Genomic DNA, 22559 nt, shown 5'->3' with positions numbered 1-22559 from the left:
TTTGTGAGCTGTCAGGTTCCTGGCATCAAAAATGTGTGAATGGAAGCAGTTTATCCACCAAGGAAATCTGATTGGCTGTATGTGGCCCCGCCCCTTTAGTGAATTTGGACCCCAGTCACCCAATGACCGGCTGTAGCAAGTTTGAAGCCTCTGCCATTAAAAGTGTAAGAATAGCAGCAGTTTAAATATTCCCCTTGAAAATCAATAGGTGAATTTTGATTGGCTGTTGTAGGCTCCACCCATTTTCTTGAATCTTAATCGCATTCACCCAGTGACCAAGTGTGGCAAGTTTGAGAACTCTGTGATTAACAGTCTAAGAATGGCTGCAGTTTACATTTTCCCATTTAAAATGAACGGCTGAAATTTGATTGGCTGTTTTATGATCCACCCACTTTTCCTGGATTTGTAACCTCAGTCACCAAGTGACCAACTGTGCCATGTGTGGGGACTCTGGCTTTATTACTGAGAGAATGGCAGCCTTTTACATTTTTTCCATTGACTTGAATGGGTGGAATCTGATTTGCTGTTTGTAGCTCCGCCCAGGTGTGCAGGGGGGCCGCGAGACCCCCAGAACATATCATCCCAGGTAGTAAGGGATCTGTGTACCAAGTTTCGTTCAAATCGGTCAAGCCGTTTTTGCGTGATCGCGGCACATACATACACACATACACACACACACACACACACATACATACATCCGATTTTATATATATAGATACCCTTTGTATTGGTCTTACACGTGGAATTCCAATAAAATTGATTTGTTTGTGGCAGTAATGTGACAAAATGTGGAAAACTTCAAGGGGGCTGAATACTTTTGCAACCCACTGTATGTTATAGATATATAAATATAAAGGTCTATCAAATAAACAATAAATATTAGGACAAGAAAAATAAATGGATACAAATAAAAGATGCAGTGCAAGAAAAAAGGAAATAAATAGGGAAACATTTAAAAAAAAAATGATATTCAATATTAATAAACACAGTATAAGGGAAACAAGATAATGGTGCAAATCCTGAGCTGAGGTGTGGATTGCACACAGGCAGCTAGCAGCCAGTGACTGCTGGTGGTGCTGCAGCCCCGCCTCCTTTACACACTAGGCAGACTGAGGCGCGTAGAGGAAGTGACGGACCTCTGAGTGCAGGAGGAGGAAAGCAGCTTTGTGCATCGCCTGGCTGGAGCTCTGCAGAGTCGTCACATTGCACCCTGGGGATCTCTGTGCCTGGCAGCTGCACTGGGTGCTGGTGAGTGTAGGTGCTGAGTAACCCCACAGCTATAGGGAGCGGGAGTTTCATGGGTAAATTGCGTGCAGCCAGTGTGTCCTTCCCTTCCTCCCCCACCCACATGGCAAAACTCCTCAGTGGGGTCTGCCAAGTCAAAAAGAGCTCAAAGAGAACTCTAGCCTCAATTAAAATGCATTCTGCGTGTTGGAAGTGCAGAGCTTGGGCAGATATCTGTAGAAAGTTAGTTTATTCTTTTCCCCTCACTTTCTGAAATTGGAACTACTGTGAAAATTACCAGATCTGTGTATTTGTATCTGCACTACTTTACTAAAAATATGTCACTAGGAATTCCTGCATGAGCCAGTGTTTACGTTAACCTCCCATGGCGTTACGCAGTTTCGATGACTGCGTCCGTGGGAGAATTTTTGCCTATAAAATGTTATTTATAGTGTTCAGCTAGCACTTCGCTTTAGCTCTGGCATACTTCAATGAATGTGTCATTGAACAAAAACAATAAACGAGTAAAAACGTAAAAATTAGATTTAATATAAAATAAAACTGTGGAATATCTTAAAGGGAACCAGAGACGCCGGCCACAGAAAAAGAAAAAAGATTTTATACATACCTGGGGCTTCTTTCAGCCCCATAAGCCTGGATTGCTCCCACGCCGCCATCCTCCGCTTCCTGGATCGCCGGTACCGGGACCCGTCACTTCCGGCGGACGCGGCCAAATGTCCGCATGAGCAGGGGCTCCCTTCATACCCTTACGCGTGCGGCTGCGCAGTATGCAGCTGCACGGGTATGCCGGGAGCCCCTGTGATGCAGACAATTGTCCGCGTGCTGCCGCCGACTGGCCGAAACTATGGGACCCGGTACCGCCGGATACAGGAAGCGGAGGAGGGCGGCGTGGGAGCGATCCGTGCGTATGGGACTGGAGGAAGCCCCAGGTATGTATAAAATCTTCTTTTTGGGGCCTCTGGTTCCCTTTAAAAGGTAATTTTCAAGAGGAGGATGGGTACAGTTGTTTATTTCATTAGTTTATTTTCACCCCGGGTGTCCTTTGAGACTTCAATTTCAGGTGTATGCAGTGGCCAATATGATTTTCTATTATATATATATATATATATTATCTCTTACCATTACGTCAACAAAGAGCAGTTGTGATAATTTTTATTATTATTGTCATGCCTTTGTATAGCTTTGACATATTTTCTGCTGATCTTTACAGAGTACACAAAACAATTCACATTATTAAAGTTACACAGAGACTCTCGAGTTTTGTTGTTGCAGACAATCATTTGTGATCCTCTTACGTGTAAATGTATTACACATGGCCATTGTTGATGATGTCATTAGTGACTCACCACTGCGGGTCAGTAACCACAGACCACTATTGTCTTTTCCTTTTTGTAGTTTCAAAAGAGGGGCACTTCTCCATAGAACAGAACAGGTTGCTCGACAGTGTCCAGTAACGTATCTGAACAGTGACTGTTTCAGGTGATAGCCATTGAGCATACAGGATCTTCTCAAAAAATTAGCATGTTGTGATAAAGTTCATTATTTTCTGTAATGTACTGATAAACATTAGACTTTCATATATTTTAGATTCAAATACACACAACTGAAGTAGTTCAAGCCTTTTATTGTTTTAATATTGATGATTTTGGCATACAGCTCATGAAAACCCAAATTTCCTATCTCAAAAAATTAGCATATTTCATCCGACCAATAAAGGAAAAGTGTTTTTAAAACAAAAAAAGTCAACCTTCAAATAATTATGTTCAGTTATGCACTCAATACTTGGCCGGGAATCCTTTTGCAGAAATGACTGCTTCAATGTGGCGTGGCATGGAGGCAATCAGCCTGTGGCACTGCTCAGGTGTTATGGAGGCCCAGGATGCTTCAATAGCGGCCTTAAGCTCATCCAGAGTGTTGGGTATTGCGTCTCTCAACTTTCTCTTCACAATATCCCACAGATTCTCTATGGGGTTTAGGTCAGGAGAGTTGGCAGGCCAATTGAGCACAGTAATACCATGGTCAGTAAACCATTTACCAGTGGTTTTGGCACTGTGAGCAGGTGCCAGGTCGTGCTGAAAAATGAAATCTTCATCTCCATAAAGCTTTTCAGCAGATGGAAGCATGAACCCACTTTTGAACCAGAAACAGCGGCAGAAGCGCCTGACCTGGGCTACAGAGAAGCAGCACTGGACTGTTGCTCAGTGGTCCAAAGTACTTTTTTCGTATGAAAGCAACTTTTACATGTCATTCGGAAATCAAGGTGCCAGAGTCTGGAGGAAGACTGGGTAGAGGGAAATGCCTGAAGTCCAGTGTCAAGTACCCACACTCAGTGATGGTCTGGGGTGCCATGTCAGCTGCTGGTGTTGGTCCACTGTGTTTTATCAAGGGCAGGGTCAATGCAGCTAGCTATCAGGAAACTTTGGAGCACTTCATGCTTCCATCTGCTGAAAAGCTTTATGGAGATGAAGATTTCATTTTTCAGCATGACCTGGCACCTGCTCACAGTGCCAAAACCACTGGTAAATGGTTTACTGACCATGGTATTACTGTGCTCAATTGGCCTGCCAACTCTCCTGACCTGAACCCCATAGAGAATCTGTGGGATATTGTTTAGAAAAAAATTGAGACGTAAGACCCAACACTCTGGATGAGCTTGAGGGCCTGTTTCCACTATCGCGGTTTCCGCCGCGATTCCGCAGTTTCCCCGCACATGTATCGCACGGGGAAACTCTGCCATAGGGGATTACGGCGCTGCGGCGGAATCGCTTGCGGGAGCGATTCGGCCGGAACCCCCTGCAGAATTTGCGGCGGAGGCTGCGAATCCCATAGCCGTGCATGGCACGGCTCATGGGATTCGCCTGCGATCCCGCTCAGTGCGGCGTGCGTCTGCGAGACGCACGCCGCACTAGTGGAAACGAGCCCTAAGGCCGCTATCAAAGCATCCTGGGCCTCCATAACACCTGAGCAGTGCCACAGGCTGATTGCCTCCATGCCACACCGCACTGAAGCAATCATTTCTGCAAAAGGATTCCCGACCAAGTATTGAGTGCATAACTGAACATAATTATTTGAAGGTTGACTTTCTTTTTGTTTTAAAAACACTTTTCCTTTATTGGTCGGATGAAATATGCTAATTTTGTTAAGATAGGAAATTTGGGTTTTCATGAGCTGTAAGCCAAAATCATCAATATTAAAACAATAAGGGCTCGTTTCCACTATCGCGAATCTGCATGCGTCCAACGCATGCAGATCCGCACATGTAATACAAGTGGATGGGCCTGTTTCCACTGTAGCGTTGTTGAGGTGCGTTTTTTTCAGCGTGAAAAAAACGCACAAAAGAGCCAACGATTTCGCCTGCGTCAGGAATCCGTGCGAATCGCCGCTAATGTATTTAATAGTAAAAACGCATGCGTTTGTTACATGCGTTTTTACCCGCGATTTCGCACCTTTTTCAATTTTATTTAGCCCTGGCAGTGTCATGGTTAATTTCGCATGGCACCCTGCCATGCGAAATCGCATGCGAAATCGCGGGTAAAAACGCATGTGGAAACGCATCCGCATGCGTTTTTACAAGCGTCGGAATGCGGCCGAAATCGCGTCGCAACAGTGGGAACGAGCCCTAAAAGGCTTGAACTACTTCAGTTGTGTGTATTTGAATCTACAATATATGAAAGTGTAATGTTTATCAGTACATTACAGAAAATAATGAACTTTATCACAATATGCTATTTTTTTTAAAAAGATCCTTTATATACTAAGTAGTTTTGAGCTCGAATTTTGCATACTCGTCATTTCGTATAAATTTGCAATTACAATGTTGAATCGTAATCGACATTTCCAGAAAATTAATAATTATTTTGAGTGTAACTATGTTACGTAATGTCATGATTATGTGTAATTATGCAAAAATGCGAAATTTGGTTCTTTGGGAACAAGTCAAAAAAATTTTTTTTTTCAAAAAGTCTGTACTTTTTTGAGAATCTATTTTCAAAAATTTAAAAAATGGTTTTAAAACTCCTTGTCACCAATGCAGGCTGGTATAGCTAGAATTTGGAGCCCAGACCATGTTGGGGCGCCCCAATCTGAGTTACACCACCCCTTATGGTCTATGGTGGCTATGCAAGAGAGGGTTGGCAAAGCCTTCCTCGTCTATACCATGCCCCAGGGACTTTTCCCCTCCTCCGCCTCCAATGCCATGTATAAAATCAGTGTACTGAACTGGGACATTGGTACAGTAAAACCTTGAATTGAGAGTAACTTGGTTTAGGCTGGTTTCACACCAGGACGTTGCGTTTTAGGGGACGTTATGGTCGCATAACGTGCCCCTAACGCAACGCCTGGTGCTCCCTGCTTTGGACGTCAGAGTGAGCCGCGTTGTGCAGCTCACTCTGGCGTCCGTGATGCGTACTCTTGTGCGCATGCGGCATCACGTGGTCCCGCCGGCCAATCGCCGCACAGAGCAGCCGCTCCAGGAAGTAAACACTGCACGTCACTGAGTGCAGTGAATATTAATTAGCCATGTGCCTGGCCGCTCTCCGCTCCTCCCCAACGTTACTGAGCATGTGCAAGCAGTCTAACGCGGCTCTGCCGCTTAGAAAGTACTGCATGCAGTACGTTGTCTGGTGGCGCAGCGTTACTATGTAACGCAACGTGGGCACTGTGCACAGCCCATTGATTTTTTTCATTGCTGTGCGGTGGGGTGCGTTACAGGCTGCTCTAAGGTGCGCCTGTAACGTCCCACTGTGAAACCAGCCTAAAGGATACCATGCTGCATTTATTTTACCACAGCCTATGGGCTGTGGTGTCCTTTAATTGTTGTTCCATGAAATCCTCAACAGTAATGGTCACTGGATAAATTCCTTGCTAGAAAAGGTTGGGGCGAGCCAACAGATGGCAATGATTCTGTTAGTTATAGTGAAAGTCTTGTTTACATTTTATTTCATACTATTTTACTATAACTTTTTTTGGATTGTGGAATAAATCAACTGGGTTTCCATTAATTCTTATGGGGAAATTCGCTTTGATATAAGGCTTGGTTCTAAAAACGAAATCGCAAACGCCAGCGATTTTCCAATTTTTTTGCACGTTTTTTTTCCCCGCCTCCCAGCGCTCCACTGCCTGCTATGATTTTGTGTTCAGTGTTTTTGCAGAACGATTTATCAGAAAGTGAACTCTTTGACCTGGAAAAATGAATACAATGTATTTATTCGTCAAAGAGCGATTGCAATCGCGGCACAAATTGGTGTGGTTTTTTTTTTTTTTTTGCGCTTTTCCTATGTCTTCCATTGTAGCAAACATCCCTAAAAAAGGTACATGCAGGGCTTTGCTAAGCGGAAAGCAGACGAAACGCACTGATATGAACTATCCCATAAGGGTTCATTGCACTAGCGATTTTAGGGCATTTTTTAAAATCTCCTGCGCAAAAAAAACCCTGCAAAACGCCCTAGGAGTGAACAAACCCTAAGGCCCAGTGCACACTGAGCGGATTAGGATGCGATCCGCCGGCCGCATCCGCCTGTTAATCCGCATGGGTAATGTATTTCAATGGGCTGGTGCACACCAGAGCAATACTCGCGGGCTGCAGCATTTTTTTTGGATTTCGGAGGCATTTCTGCCTCCAATGTCAAGTATAGGAAAAACGGCAGGTCAGAGCGGTTTTCCAGGGGTTTTTGTTACAGTAGCTGTTCAGTAACAGCTTTACTGTAACAATATCTGTAATCTGCTACACAAAAAAAACGCTTCACAAAAACGCTTCATAATAATAAGAAAAAAAGTTTCAAAAACCGCTCGCGTTTTGCGGATCTGCTAGCGGTTTTTGGTGTACAGACACGCTTTGCTACATCTGATTGGTTAGCTCAAATATAAAGATTTTTTTCCAACATGTCAGATTTACATTTTTATTGTAAAAACTAGATAATTATTTTTCTTTGAAAAATAAAGATTCTTTTTGACTTTTATTCAGTTCGATTGTTTTGGTCAAATAAACAGGAAAATCGTACTGTGTATGGGCACCAAAATCCTGTTAATAGGAGGTAGGAATAGAGGTGGCAAGTGCAGAACAGGCAGGAGTAGTGGCCATTGGCGTCGGTCGTTTGGTGATCCACCACGATTGACCGCTAAATGTTGTCGGTGAACGGTTGTAGTGATGCTAGGTTTCAATCAAGAATGATCATCTAGCGTCTGTATTTATTGCTACACTTTAAGGGCTCTTTCACACTAATACGTTGCGCTTGATGTGACGTTAAGGTCGCATAACGTGCCCCTAACGCAACGCATGTTAGTTTTGGTTGGACGTTATATTGAACTGCGTTATGCGTCTCTTGATGCGTACTTTATGACACATACTGATATAACGAAAACGGTGCATGTGTCACATAAACAAAACATTACTGGGCATGTGCAAACATTGTAATGCAGCGAAATATGAGTATAACGCACAGCATGCTGCACTTTCATTTAATGTGCATTGTTATACTCCCAGCGCAACGTGGGCACTGTGAACAGCCCATTGATCTTTCATTACTGTGAGTTGTTCTGCGTTAGGTGCTGCTGTAACGTGCGTCTTTAACGTCCTGATGTGAAAGCAGCCTAGGCTTCCTGCATGCGTTTCCGTTTCCGCTTTTTAATCTGTTTTTACATCTGATTCCGATTTTTAATCTTTACTGCAAGCTGCATTTTTTGATCCGTTTTTTCTGTTGAATGTATTCAGGGAGAATCTGAAAACGGATTTGCAGGGAGCCTTAAATAGAGGCATGTAAAGATCGCTGTGAAATCTCTTGGTGTGTAGTCAGCTTAGGGCCCTCCCTGTGACCTCACACAGCCTGCCCAGCCTTTTCCTGCCTCCAGAGCCTAGCAGCCATTTTATTGGAGATACAGAGACATCTCGGAGATTGCTTGAAGGAGACTTGCAGCTGCTCATCTGATACAGAGCTAATTTGTAAGCTGACCTGGAGGGATAAGAGGGAGGCGGGAGATCTGTCTAATCAGAGGGAGGGGGGAGAGTGCAGGGCTGTCTTGTGTGGGTAATTGCTGCAAGCTGTGCATGTGAGAGGCGGCTGTGTTCGTTTTTCCCTCCACCAAAGCCCCATATATGCAATGGAGGGAGTGCGAGGAGGGGGGACAGCAATGTCTGTATCTTATCACTCAGTAAGCAGACACTTCTTCTAACATGCAAATCTCCCCTAAACCAGGAAGTAGAAGCCCTGATGACAGATGAGAGACTCTGGCTGTGCTGATCAATTAGTTGGCAGTTGGATAGTAATAGCAAAGTAGTCGTCAGGAGATGGAAGAAACCAAGCAGCCAGCATAAATAGGGGACGCAGAGCAATGTGTTCCCATTTGTATTCTTCTTAATATTATATCTTTCAGGTGGTAGAAAGAACAAAATGTCATCAATTTTTTTTTTTTTTTTTTTTTTTTTTTTTTTATATTTTTTTTGCTCTTTAAAGGGTCTTAAAAGAGTGTATGTGGAGAGAAGACAGCAATGAATCCAGTGTTCCTCCCTGTGAACAATGGTAGCTTCCATCTGGCTGCCATGTTGAATAAGGGCAGCGTAGATGCAAAATATTGTCAAGGGACCAATTCTGACATATTGAGAGAGGGCAGAGGGATTACCTGAATACTTTTTTTTTTTTTACTGTGAAGTGACAAGGGGACACTAGTGTAGTGACACTCTCACTTTGCCATTCCGGGGTCCCAGGTTACATTTTGGCCAGGGCAACATTGTTACTCCTATTAGCACCATGCGCGGTATCCCAATAATGCGTGTGGTGCTAATAGAGTAGGGGGCGATGCTCCCCTGGCATTAGGAATGGTAACCTTGACTTACGTTGCCTACTCACGGCAAAATTGGTGGGCTTTCATGCGTTTTCACCACTTTCCAATCCGAACTTACTTAAAGGAGTCATCAGGCAAAACCAGGTGCCCCCCCCTTGCAGTTGACACGTCCCACGCCGCAGCCCTTCTGAACTCTGGCTGCAGTAGTGTCTGAATCACACCAGTAACAAGCATGCAGATCTGACATTATTATTATTATTATTATTATTATTATTATTATTTAGTATTTATATAGCCCTGACATCTTCTGCAGCGCTGTACAGAGTATTTTGTCCCTCAGAGGGGCTCACAATCTAATCCCTACCATAGTCCTATGTCTATGTATGTATTATGAAGTGCCTTTATCACAGTCTAGGGCCAATTTTTAGGGGGAAGCCAATCAACTTATCTGTATGTTTTTCCGAGGTATGGGAGGAAACTGGAGTGTCAGGAGGAAACCTACACAGACACAGGGAAATGGTGCCCTGGCTGGGATTGGAACCGGGGACCCAGCACTGCACAGTGAAAAAGTTAACCACTACGCCACCGTGTCAGAAACATCTGATCTGCATGCTTGTTCAGGGTCTTTGGCTAAAATTATTAGAGGCAGAGGATCAGCAGTGCTGCCAGGTAACTCAGTATTGCTTTAAGCATACCCGAACTGACATTTGACACGATGAGATAGACGTGTATGTACAGTGCCTAGCACACAAATAATATGCTGTTACCTTTTTTTTTTTTTTTTTTCTTTCTCTGCCTGAAAGAGTTAAATATCAGGTATGTAAGTGGCTGACTCAGTCCAGACAGGAAGTGACTACAGTGTGACCCTCACTAAAATTTTCCCCTTTGTATCATCAGTGAGGGTCACACTGTAGTCACTTCCTGTCTGGACTGAGTCAGCCGCTTACATTCCTGATATTTAACTCTTTCAGGCAGAGAAAGAAAAAAGGAACACAGCCTAGTTAGTGTGCTTGGCACTGTACAGACACATGTCTATCTTATCATGTCACATGTCAGTTTGGGAATCCTTTAAAGGGTACCAAAGCTGGAATCTCTATTAAAAACTGGGGGGATGGGCAGGCCAGGAGCGCCATCGTGGTGTGCATGAGCAGAGCGCTCCTCGCCACGCATGGCTGCGCACTATCCTTTAAATGAAAATAAATATGGCAGCCTCCATATCCCTCTCCCTTCAGTTGTCCTTTAGCTTCAGTATTACTTTCCTTGCCTTATTTTGAGTACGTTTATGCTTGTTGGGCTAAAATGATGAAGTGAGAGACCCCCTTAGTGCATCAGTCTCTGTACAGGTTTACATTAAATCCTCTCATTAATTATGAATGTGTTCCCCACCCGCAGGTAACTATGAGCACGGGGAGGCCAAACACAAGTTCAAAGCGGAAGAAGTCCACGCCCAAAAAATTCAAAAGTAGAAAATTATTTGCATCGTCGGGGAATGATCTCTCGGAGGTAATATCTGCTGTGTATGGCTTCCTGTTCACTGATGTGCATTGTATGTGCTGTGAAAACAATAGTCCTGGTTACGGATGCCCAATGAGATGCTAGTGATTGCTGCTACATTGGATTTGGTCTAGTTCCCAATTGCATATAGTTAGCATAACATTTGCATCAACTTGGGATTATTAAGGTGGGTACACACATCAAAGTATTTTGAAAATGAAAGATCACAGACCAGTTTTACCCCCTTCCATGTAGTATGAGAGCCATACTCTACACCAGTGGTCCCCAAACGTTTTGGGTCAAGGGCCGGGTCAACATACTTCACACTGCTGGGGGGCCGGAGTATACATAAAATGATGTAGAAGTCTTTTGTGGGCCAGAAAGTGAAGCATATCCAATTGGACAGCAGTGTCATCTGATGTGGAATTTTATTGGAAACCAGAGTATTACTGCTTTCTGGCTCCATTCTATATGCGAACCACCAATATTTAAAGATGTAGCTGACCGCATCTATAATACATTTTGTGTGTGGGGGGGCGGTAAAAAAGCCTCAGGGGGCCACATTCGGCCCGCGGGCCTTAGTTTGAGGACCAATGCTCTACACAGTCTATTCTATGGAGCTGAACTCCCCATCAGACAGAAATCTTTGCAAGATGCTGCACACACAGATGCTGTACACACTCAACAGATCAGTAGCTGCAAAAGATCAGTTCCTGCAAAATGCATTCATAGTCAATGATATCTGCAGATCCTCATACACACCTTGTTTAACAGACTTCATCTGCAGATCAGATCCACCAGGCTGGATCTTTAGATCTGCAGATGAATGTCTGTTAAACAAGGTGTGTATGAGATCTGTAGATATCATAGACTGAATGCATTTTGCAGGAACATATCTTTGGCAGGAACTGATCTTTTGCAGATACTGATCTGTTGCATGTGTACAGCATCTGTGTGCAGGAGCTTGCAAAGGTTTTTATCTGATGGGGAGTTCAGCTCAATAGAATAGACTGTGTAGGTATGGCTCTCATACTACATGGAATGGGGTAAAATTGGTCTGTGTTCTTTCATTTTCCAAAGACTTTAATCTGATGTGTGTACCCACCTTAACCACTTAAGGACCGGGGTATTTTTTCTTCTGATCGGTGCTGCGTGGACTCTCCAGCCCGCAGCACCGATCAGGAAATAGCCAGGGCGATCAGACTTTCCCCCCCCCCCCTTTTTTCCCCACTAGGGGGATGTCCTGCTGGGGGGGTCTGATCGCCGCCGGCTACCCGCACTTTCCGGGGGGGGCTCTTCAAAGCCCCCCTCCGGAGCGCTTTCCACCCTCCCCGGCTTTCCCTCCCTCTCCCTTACCCTGTGAGTGGCGCAGGGCGGAGTTCCGTCCTGCGCCTGATAGGATAGGCTTCTGCCTATCAGATGCCGGCGATCCCCGGCCAATCAGAGGCCGGGGATCGCCGATCTACGTCACGGCGCTGCTGCGCAGCAGCGCCGTGTGATGTAAACAGCGGGGATTTCTTCCCCGGATGTTTACATTATGCGTGTGAGCCGCGATCGGCGGCTCGCACACTGTTCACGGAGACAGTCTCCGTGAACTGGCATGGAAAGGCCGCTCGATCGAGCGGCCGTTTCCATGCTATACCACTAACGACCCGCCGACGCCTATCGGCGTTAGGCGGTCGTTAAGTGGTTAAAGGGAAGATCCGTGCTGTACTAAAAAAACAAACTGCACTCACCTGGGGCTTCTTCCAGCTCCTGGCAGTCGATCGGTGCAGCTCCTCTCCCTCCGGGCGTACAGCGCTGAAGAAGGCTTCCGGGTCGGCGTCATGTGCGTTCCACGGCGCGGGTCACGTGATGTACGTGACTTCATTGGGTCTCTACTGCACAGGCGCAGTAGAGACCCGATGACGTCTCTACACCACGTGACCCCCCCCTGCTGTGGAGCACACGGAAGCTGACCTGGCGAGGTCGGCTTCTTCACCGCTGGACGCTGGGAGGGAGAGGAGCTGCACCGAGGGCAACGATCGACTGCCAGGAGCTGGAAGAAGCCCCAGGTGAGTGCAGTTTTTTTTTTTTTTTGTTAGTACCGTGAACCTTCCCTTTAAAGGCTCGTACACACGCTTGATTCTATGGAACGACTGGTCCATCAGACCCTCCCGCTGGGCGGGCGTTCCAGCGACAATCCAGCGTGTGTACAGTCTGCAGACTGATAAGGCTGTTTCTGAACGATCCGCGCAGCCCGCCCAGTGGGATGGTGTGACGGACCCGTCGTTCCATAGAATCAAGCATGTGTACGAGCCTTTAGGATCACGTGACAGGCAGCCTATCACATCACGCGATAGGCAGCCTATTGGGCCAATCAAAGTGCGGGGATCACATCCTACAAAGCCACTGGACCTGATGGGGCTCATGGTGGGATTAAAGGAGCGCTGGTACTTAGTAAGAATGGTCCAATCCGGCCCGGATTTACCACACAGGAGCCTATAGGCACAGATGTCCTAGCACCTTCAACTTTGCCCTCCATTAACCTACAAACCCCCTCCGAACTGCACTGCAAGTGTGCTGGCTGCCCCAGCTGTCACTTCTCTTACTTCTCTTGCCTCATAGGTAGCTACAGGGGCCCCTTAGCATTAGGTAGCCTGAAGTACTCTCAACATTAAGTAGCTAGAGGTGCCCCTGGGCCCTGACTGAAGGGAGATTTTGTCAGTGGAATGCCGAGAGCTGGCTGAGTGATCTCTCATTTACACTCTTGTCAGGACTCTGTATAGGGAAGGAGGGAGGCACTGTGGGAGGGGAGTGAGCTGCCTTTCCATCATCGGTCGCCTGTAGGCACGTGCCTACAGTGCCTTATGGTAAATCCAGCCCTGTGTTCAATGATATGCAAACACAGAGTTGATGCAGATTTGTAGGCAAATGTATGCAGCTTAAAAATGAACCAATCAATTTAAACCTGGGTTTAAATTGCCAGTAGTAAAATTCTTTAATTGAACACTCCAAACAATGCAACGTGTTTCACAAGCATTCACCCGCTTCATTAGGCAATCAATAGAAGTAACTGTCTGCTGTTCTCAGCCAGCAGAAGCACTCCCTGCTCAAAATGTGCACCTTTGGGATTCATCGGGAGGCTCTGAGTTCTTCCAAAGAAACCTCTGTACTGCACTTGTACAAGCTCCGCATGTCTTCATAGGGAAACAAGTACTTCCTAAAGCTGCCCATGGAAGGCCGAAGGCATGCGTGACCTGCTGGTGGAATAAATTCACCAGGGGGCCATGCTGGAACGTGGGCAAGGGGAGAGAACTAGGCGGGCTCTATGTGATCCAGAACCTTCCCTATTTTTAGGTGAGTATCTAAGACTGTTTCCAGTGTTGCATTAACCACTTCAGGACCACAGGCTTTATACCCCCCCCCCCCCCCACACCCCCCTCAAAGACCAGGCCAGTTTTTTGTGAAATGGGTCACTGCAGCTTTAAGGCCAAGCTGCAGGGCCACACAACACAGCACACAAGTGATTTCCCCCTTCCCCCTTTTCTAAGCAATGCAGTTAGTAGACGCTCCTAATATTTAACTCTTGTTTATGTAACTTTTGTTTATAACAGGAAGCTGAGAACTCCATCAGTGCAGAGGAGAGCAAACAAGAGGGGCAACTGAGCCCATCAAAACTCCCCACCACGCCGCAGAACAAAGAGAACGTCCCTGCAAATACCTATGGATCAGGAACGGTACCCAGGGGGAGAGGGCGGCCCAAAGGGAGCAAGAATAAGACCTTCCCTTCATCGCCAACCAGGGTGAGATGAGGACTGGGATGTGGCCAGTTGTCTGTAGCCAGAGCCGCCATCCATAAAACTTTGAGGGCTCATTACAAGGTACATTTTAGGTCTTCTATTGGGTCCCTTTGGAAGGTAAAATTCTGGGCTGGATATTACAGTACAGCCAGGCCTTAATTTCTGCAAAGACCATGTAGCCTGTGGCCTAGGGTGTCTGCTGCACGAGGGGGACAGTGGACATGGAGGAGAAGGTTGTTGAGTATGTAAGAGGAAGCTGAAACTGGAATAGTGTGGCTACGAGTGGGGGACAACACATGGAGAAGGGAGGTGCTGCTGGGTATGGATGTTTCCCATGGAAAAGGGGGTTATATAGAATGAGGGTGGGAGTTACTTTCTAGAGAAGGTTGCTGCATATGGAAGAGGAGTTGCACATAGAAGAGGAACCATAAGAAAGTTGAGACAAAATCATCAGGAACTGGAGAATAATACTCACAAGATGAGGTTGCCTGAGAGACAACCTAATACAAGGCAGGTGTGGAATTTTGGCTTTGAGTGCTGCCTGTGCCCACTGAAAGTGCCCTTGCCTTTAGTTTAGCCACCCCCTCAGTTGGGCTGAAATGTAAAAACTAGTGTACAAAATCTGGGAACAAATTTGCCAAGAGTGACCAATCATTTTTCAGCTATTAACTACTTTAGGACCGCTCCACGCCAACAGGCGGCAGCCCCACGACCGCCTAACGGCAATTGGCGTAAGGTCCTTGGGGCAGTTTGCAGGGGATCCCTGCTCTGATGGCGGAGCTCCGCCTTCAGTCTCCCAGCGGCGAAGGCCACCCAGCGCTCCCCAGCCAGCACTTGCTACCTAGTGTGTGTGTGTGTGTGTGTGTGTGTGTGTGTGTGTGTGTGTGTGTGTGTGTGTGTGTGTGTGTGTGTGTGTGTGTGTGTGTGTGTGTGTGTGTGTGTATGTGTATATATATATATATATATATATATATATATATATATATATATATATATATATATATATATATATATATATATATATATATATATATATATATATATATATATATATATATATATATATATATATATATATATATATATATATATATATATATATATATATATATATATATATATATATATAATTATATTTCATAGCAGCAGGCCTGGGCTAAAGCTTTCCTGGTGGACCCTTAGTGCGACCCTGGCCCTGTACATCTCTTCACTGCGTTAGAAATTGCCATGTTTCTTGGTTAAGGTGACAACAAGTCTTCTAGATTTGAAACACACAAAAAGGAAGACATTTGAGGGTCCGAAGACATAACAATAGTTGTTTAGGCGATACCTTTAATAACTAACACTACAAGATTCCTTTGCAAGCTTTCGAAATTAAGTTTCAAAAGCTTGCAGAAAAATCTTGTACAGTTAGGCCTAGTGCACACCGGAGCGTTTCCGCTGCGGTTTGCGATCTGCTTGCGGGTGCGGATCCGCTAGGGTAATGTATTTCAATGGGGTGGTGCACACCAGAGCGGGAGGCGTTTTGCAGAAACGCATACTCCCGGGCTGCTGCAGATTTTGGATTGCGGATGCGTTTCTGCCTCAATGTTAAGTATAGGAAAACCGCAAACCGCTCTGAAAAACGGCACTTCAGAGCGGTTTGCCAGGTGGTTTTTGTTACAGTAGCTGTTCAGTAACAGCTTTACTGTAACAATACATGAAATCTACTACACCAAAAACGCTTCACAAAACCGCAAAACGCTAGCTGAAACGCTGCAGAAAAAGAAGAAAAAGCGTTTAAAAATCTGCTAGCATTTTGCGGATCTGCTTGCGGTTTTTGGTGTGCACCAGCCCTAAGTCATTAAAGGTATCGCCTAAACAACTATGTTCTATCTTTGGATTCTTTCCATGACTAAAACCGGACCACACTCTACTGGCTTTACCATGGCAGATTTCTGAGGGCAGCAGTCCAGGAGTGGAGAAATACAGCAGATACACTATTGTGGCAGGTAGGGTGGGACTACTATATGGAAGACCACTATTTAGGAGACTACTTGGGTAGCTCTTACTTGCTTTTTAAAGGGCCTATCTGCTTAATTGTGTTATTTGGGGGGGGGGGGTGCATGCTGTATGAAATTATTTGCTTCTGGTTTGAGGTTAGAGTTGCTTGCAAGCCACAAGTCCCCATTAGCAGCCAACAGTGAACGGCCAACAGATTTTGAAAACAGATTGTACTACAAAAAATTGGGCAATTAAGATTGGATGTATGTGCCCACATTACAGATGCCCACTAAAGATCCAATCTTGATTGTAGAATATAACCACGTCTAGGTAATATGAGGGACTACCTACAGTACGCATTCAGTGTATCCACGTAGTTTACCATTCATAGTTTTCTCTTAATCTACCCTTTATTTGGTAAGATTGTACAATGAAGATTGTATCATTAGTGGGCACCTATACGGTGGTGCAAGTCAGGTCTTGTAGAACACAAAGATGTCCATTTGAGGCCACCTATTGGATACAGTTGCTCCACATAAACCTCAGTGTTCTCTGCAGCTATATTGATAAGTCAACCCCACAGAAATTATTTTTTTCATGAACCACAAGGGTTTATTGAATGATTACAAGAGAGATTGCATAGTTCAAGTAGCAAATACAACAGATGTCACAAAAATGATAATATCCGGTTAAATGCCAGGTAGCTGGAGGGTAATAAAAGGCAAGTCATTTACATCATATAATCACAGCCCTAGTACATTGAGCTTGAGTTGAGGAGTTATAACTCTAGGACATACATGTCAAACTCCGTCCCGCGGGCCAAATCTGGCCCTCAGAGCCATTAAATGTGGCCATCAAGTGGTTTCCCCACTTTGCTTTATGTTTGGCCCACTCTAGACCACCAGGGAGGCTAAATTGGAGGTGACGCCCTAGAACAGCAGGGAAACAATATGAGGAGGTAGGGGGAAACCACTAAACACCAGGGATGTATAAGGGAGGATGGGGGGCCTCTAGACACCAGGGAACTGTATAGAGGAGGGGATTGGGTCACTAGACACCAGGGAACTGTATAGAGGAGGGGATTGGGTCACTAGACACCAGGGAACTGTATAGAGGAGGGGCCTCTAGACACCAGGGAACTGTATAGGAGATGGAGGGGGCAATTAGACACCAGGGAACTTGATGAGAGGGTCACTGGGAACCAGGGAATTGTAGAGGAGAGGGAGGGCCACTAAACACCAGGGAACTGTATAGGGGTTGGAGGGGGGGCATTAGACACCTGGGATCTTTATAAGGGAGGAAGGTGGCCAGTAGACACTGAGGTTGGCCTGTGACTTGGTCCCAGTGTACAATTTTGGACCACTTAGAATTTGAGTTTGACACCCCTGCTCTAGAAGTTATTGAGCCATCTGTCCCAGACTTTATCAAACGTGTCAAAGCATTTCCTGTGGATATAGACTAGTTTCTTTGTAAGGTAAATGCTTTCAGACCCTGGCTTTCCAAACTTCCAACGTACGGAGCATTGGAGACAACATCTGAGTGAGATACACTGTTTAGCTGAAAAGAGTGTCTCAGCGAGAGAGTCAAATTTAAGAACATCTTCATCTAAAAAAAAATCAGTATACATGTTTTTATGTCTAATGTAGCTGGTGAGCCCATCCAGTCTTTGAGGTAGTCTGTCACTTGTCAGCAATGGGTGGGCATTGCCACTTAATGTGGAGGACAGAACCACAGAATTTTTCTCTCATTACCCCATGACAGATAGGTGCACCACATGATCCAGCATTCTCTGGCTTCTTCACAGGTGTACGCCGTGCGGGAGGTGAAATCTCCGGTGTATCACTCGAAAACCGTAATTAGAAGTGACAGCGCGCCGCAGAACAGAGGCAGAGGGCGGCCAAAGGGGTCCACAAAGGTAAGGAGATCAGTGTGAAGGATAGCTGAAATGTTTAACCTCACTACACATAAACCATTACAGCCCAACTAAACCCAGACCTGGACAAGATACATTATAACATCAGCCAGGCTGATTAGTGGATATATGGTAATTAGTGTACAGGAACAAGACTCAAATATGCTTTCCACTCTCCATTTGCAGCCCGCATCCTCTTCTCTCTGGGTTCAGCTGGTGGGCGGTTCAGTCAAGTATAACAATGTAACATCCAGAGTACAAAGAATAGATACCAGACTACATTTCTCAGCAACCCTCCATTACAGTATATATGTGTCCTCTATAAGTGAAGGAATGACTTTTAGTTCACAGGAAGTAGTTGTTGGGTATTTGTAAAACCATGATCTGCTCATAGGAAACTAATCAGATGTCTTAAAGAGACTTAGTAACAAAATGTTCAGCCTTATTTCTTCTATCCTATAAGTTTCTATACCTGTTCTAATGTGGGCTGGATTCCTGCAGCCTTTCCTAGTTGCACAGTGGCTGGATTATCTCTGTTATATAATCTAATCTTTCCTCTGACTGCTTTGTCGGACTCAGGCTGGAATGTGCAGCTCTGCTTGTGATAGGATAGAAGCTATGCACACCCCCTGCAGGCTCTGTGTGAGTCACAGACTGAGCTCCTCTCAGCCTATCACATGCCATGTCTTTTTATTTGTAAACACTGTCTAAAACTGGCAATTACAAGCCAGGATTGCAGCAGGGAGTGGCAGAAACAGCACAGAGGGGCACAGGAGAACATAATGAATAGAATGGTATGCTGGGGTTTAGTCTGGAAGGGTTATGGCCACAAATATGGGTAAATACTTTTAAAATACAAGATCCAAGGTTGCAACTGATACAATTTAAAACAATTGGTAGATGGTACATTACACCACTCCGTGTTGGTAAGTTTGCAAATCGCAAGGTGATGTGCTGGAGATGTGGACAGGGGGACGGAGGTACGTTACATATGTGGTGGCTGTGCCCGATAGTTAGAAAATTCTGGGATGACATCATCCTCCTGGCGGAGAGATTGCTAAAAGAAAAGTTTGAACTGTCACCGAATGAAGCAATCCTTAGTTACACAGCTAAAAAAGAAAGCCCTGGATGCTCCTTGATTAAAGAATATGGCACGATAGTTGCTAAAAGTATTATAGCTAATAATTGGAAAAATCCGGCTAGGTTAGATATAGGAGAATGGCTTGCTAGGATGGATGAATTGTGTAAAAATAAGGAACTGGGAAGGGCGGCTGGAGTAGAAGAAATATGGAGAAGCCTTACAGCTAACCTCAGCTAGGCTTTCCTTTGGGAGGGCTGGAGCTGAGAGCTGAGAGTTGTTGGTGAGGGATGTTCGGGCTGGAGGGATGTGGTGTTGGTCGGTGGTGGAGGGAGGTGGCGGGCTCCTAGGAAGGGGCGGATGGTGGGATGATTGTGATGGGCTCGTTTGGGGTTGCTTGATGTTGTTGGATGACTTTGCAAGGTATAGGTGGCCTCTAAAGAGAGAGGCTGGAGATATGAGAGGAGTAAATGTAGGTTGTTGTTGTAAATGTTTACTAGAAGAATAACTGGATAACTGACTCAGCAACAGTGATTTAACGGTGAGGAATAAGGGCTTAAGGGTGAAGAAAGTCACTGATATGCATATTTAACTCTTGTCAAATTATGATGAATAAACTATGATGATCACACATTTCAGTTTAGGGGTATGGCAAGAAAAGAAACTGCTAACGCCCCAAGTAACTGATTACTCATGAATTTGGGTCTGTGTGCTGAGTTTAAAGAAAAAAAAAAAAAAAAAAATGGTATGCTTTTTTTATTGTAAGAATTTTAGAGTACAGATTCTTTTTAACTCTCCTGGCGGTCTATTAGAAACCGCCAGGGGGCAGCGCAGCAGTGTTTTTTCAAAAGCAGCGATCGGAATGCACACACAGCTAGCAAAGTGCTAGCTGCGTGTTGCAACAAAAAAAAAATTATGCAAATCGCCCCAGCAGGGCCTGAGAAATCCTCCTGCGCAGCATAGCCTGAACTCAGCTCGGGCTTACCGCCAGGAAGGTTAAAGAGTACTTCCAGTGTAAAAGACAGAACCAAGCAAATCAGCCCCCACGTGTTGCCGCGGCCCACCTCCAGTTGGGTAGTCATCTATTGGGTTGCAGCTGCTGAACTGGGCGTGGGCCATGGCAGCACTAGTGGGAGTAGCCAGAGCTTTAGCAGACTTTTGAAAGGAAGCACCACAACCGCTTTCTCAAGGGGCAGCAGAGCATCGCCTGCCTAATGAATTATGGCTGAGCAGGTGAGCTGCTCCTCCCTCCCCCTCCAATATAAGTACGGTTGTGGACATGCGTTTTTGGTGCGAATTTGGCAAAATACATTTGTTTTTATGCCTGTTGTGGCTGCAATGTCACAATAGGCAGTAAAAATTAGACATATCTGACAGGTTAATGACTAGGCAATCTCTTAATGGGGCATTCTCAATGGTTTCTTTATTTTCAAAATTATTTATTGAATGGCAGTTGCTCAGTCCATCTGCCAAAATAGTGTGCAAGCAGGCTGGCATCTTTGTATAGATCCTTTCCAAGGAGTGCTTTTGTAAAGAATAAAGGCGATATTGAGAATCACCCATGAGGATATGGACCAGTTCCAAACCTGTCAGATTTTGACTGCCTACTTAGAGCAACATAACAGAACAGCAATTTGTTGTGCATTTTGCTCTGGGAGAAATTTACTTCCTATTTACACACTTATTCAATACAATTCTCAGTTATACAACTAGTGGTCCTTTAACAATTTTGCATAACAAAGACTTGTGATGCAATCCAGGTTTATGACAATTTTTTTTATAATGGAAGTGGAATTACCTGCTAAGCGTGATGTGGTGACAGGTTCACTTGAAGCATGGTTACAGCTGTGATGGCATATGTTTATCTCTGAGATACGCGTTTCATCTTTCTAGGTAAAAGCAGTTGTTCCAGATGGCCCAAAGAGATCCAGAGGAAGACCAAAGGGGAGCAAAAACAAGAAACCATCCAAGGCCTCCCTACTGGTGAGTCAGCATTAACTGTTCTTATTTTGTTTTAGTATAAGGTCCGGTTCACACTTGCACTAAACATATACCCATTCAGTACGCTTTTTAGGACAAAAACAGAGAAATGGATCCCAATGTTAAATATATTAGCCGTCTATACTTGCAACAAAAACGGATCCGTTGGATACCTTCATGAAAACTGAGCATAGAGTCCGGACTTGGCACTTCTTTTCCGGAGAGCGGATCCCCACGGAGGCAACGAAAGCCAATGCAAAAACTTAGCTTCTGTTCACACACAGAACTTTGCACACAAATTCTATCAGTGTTCTCCCCAGAATTTATTTCCAGCCGGGTGGCATGAAAAAGTAGCCGGGTGGGGCGAAATGAGAGAATGCAGGGCCGGTGCTTCTGTGATCAACTCTGCTTACAGAATAGGAGGAGGTGAGCCGCTGACAGCCGGGTGCTCAGAAAAACTAGCCGGGTGTAGCACCCGGCTAAAAGAGCCTGGGGAGAACACTGTCTATGCCAAAGCGTATTGCCTAAACTTCCTGCTCCTCCCCTGAGCCTCAACTTTGCATACTTCCTGTTTAAAAGTAGGGCTCATGCCTTGCTTTAAACATGCTGACCAAGCAGTGTTTTAGCAATACATTAACCACTTGCATGGCAACAATCTAACAGTAACGTTCGGTATGTTAATGTAGGAGAGGAACTCCTATGTAACACCCCTTCCCCCGCCTATCTGAACCTTCTAACAGGCTCTCTCCCTGTTTCTCGCCCCCTCCACATCAGTCAGTGCTCACAGAGGAGAGCACAGAGGCGCTTTTGCAGCATTGTGACCCCAAAGGTCACAGAAGCGAAATTCAAGTATTGCTGCAGATAGGAGCGGCAAGGAGAGGCGGCAATGGGCACTACTTGATCCGGCCACCCTCCCTGAACCGGAAGCGTTTTTTTTTTTAATTTTTAACTTTTAAACCCGGCTCGGGTTCTCTTTAACCACTTGAGGACCACAGTGTTAAACCCCCCTAAAGATCAGCCTGTTTTTTTTTCCTTAATTGGACACTGCAGCTTTAAAGCCGCATCTACACGAGTAGATGCGGCCGCGATGCTCCTTATCAATCGAGCCGCTAATGCGGCTCGATTGATAAGATCCGACAGGACGGATTTCCGCACCGCCGAATTCCCTGCTCGCTCCCCGTGAGGGGACAATGGCAGGGAATCGAGCGGAAGATAAGCGAGCACGAGCGGGGAATCGAATGCGGCGAGCGGGGATGCGGCGGGCACGCGGAAGAGGCGATCCGGCGGCTGATCGAGCCGCCGGATCGCT

The 22559-nt window shown here is 45.4% G+C and overlaps 1 protein-coding gene across 1 annotated transcript in view; it reads left to right on the top strand.

Annotated features, from left to right (window-relative positions):
* Positions 1-1131: 1131 nt before the first annotated feature.
* Positions 1132-22559, top strand: part of LOC137527274 (serine/arginine repetitive matrix protein 5-like) — a gene marked incomplete at its 5' end in the record, with an annotated part of 93894 nt that continues 72466 nt past the window's right edge. The window contains 5 exons of the mRNA XM_068247780.1: positions 1132-1248; positions 10414-10524; positions 14112-14300; positions 18085-18195; positions 21164-21253. Of these exons, the coding sequence (XP_068103881.1) occupies positions 1132-1248; positions 10414-10524; positions 14112-14300; positions 18085-18195; positions 21164-21253 (618 nt within the window). The remainder of the gene's footprint in view (positions 1249-10413; positions 10525-14111; positions 14301-18084; positions 18196-21163; positions 21254-22559) is intronic.

This window comes from Hyperolius riggenbachi, chromosome 8 (assembly GCF_040937935.1).
Source record: "Hyperolius riggenbachi isolate aHypRig1 chromosome 8, aHypRig1.pri, whole genome shotgun sequence".
In the NCBI taxonomy this organism is placed as follows: Eukaryota; Metazoa; Chordata; class Amphibia; order Anura; family Hyperoliidae; genus Hyperolius; species Hyperolius riggenbachi.
Note: the sequence above shows the minus strand (reverse complement) of the source record. Positions and strands in the feature narration are given on the sequence as shown.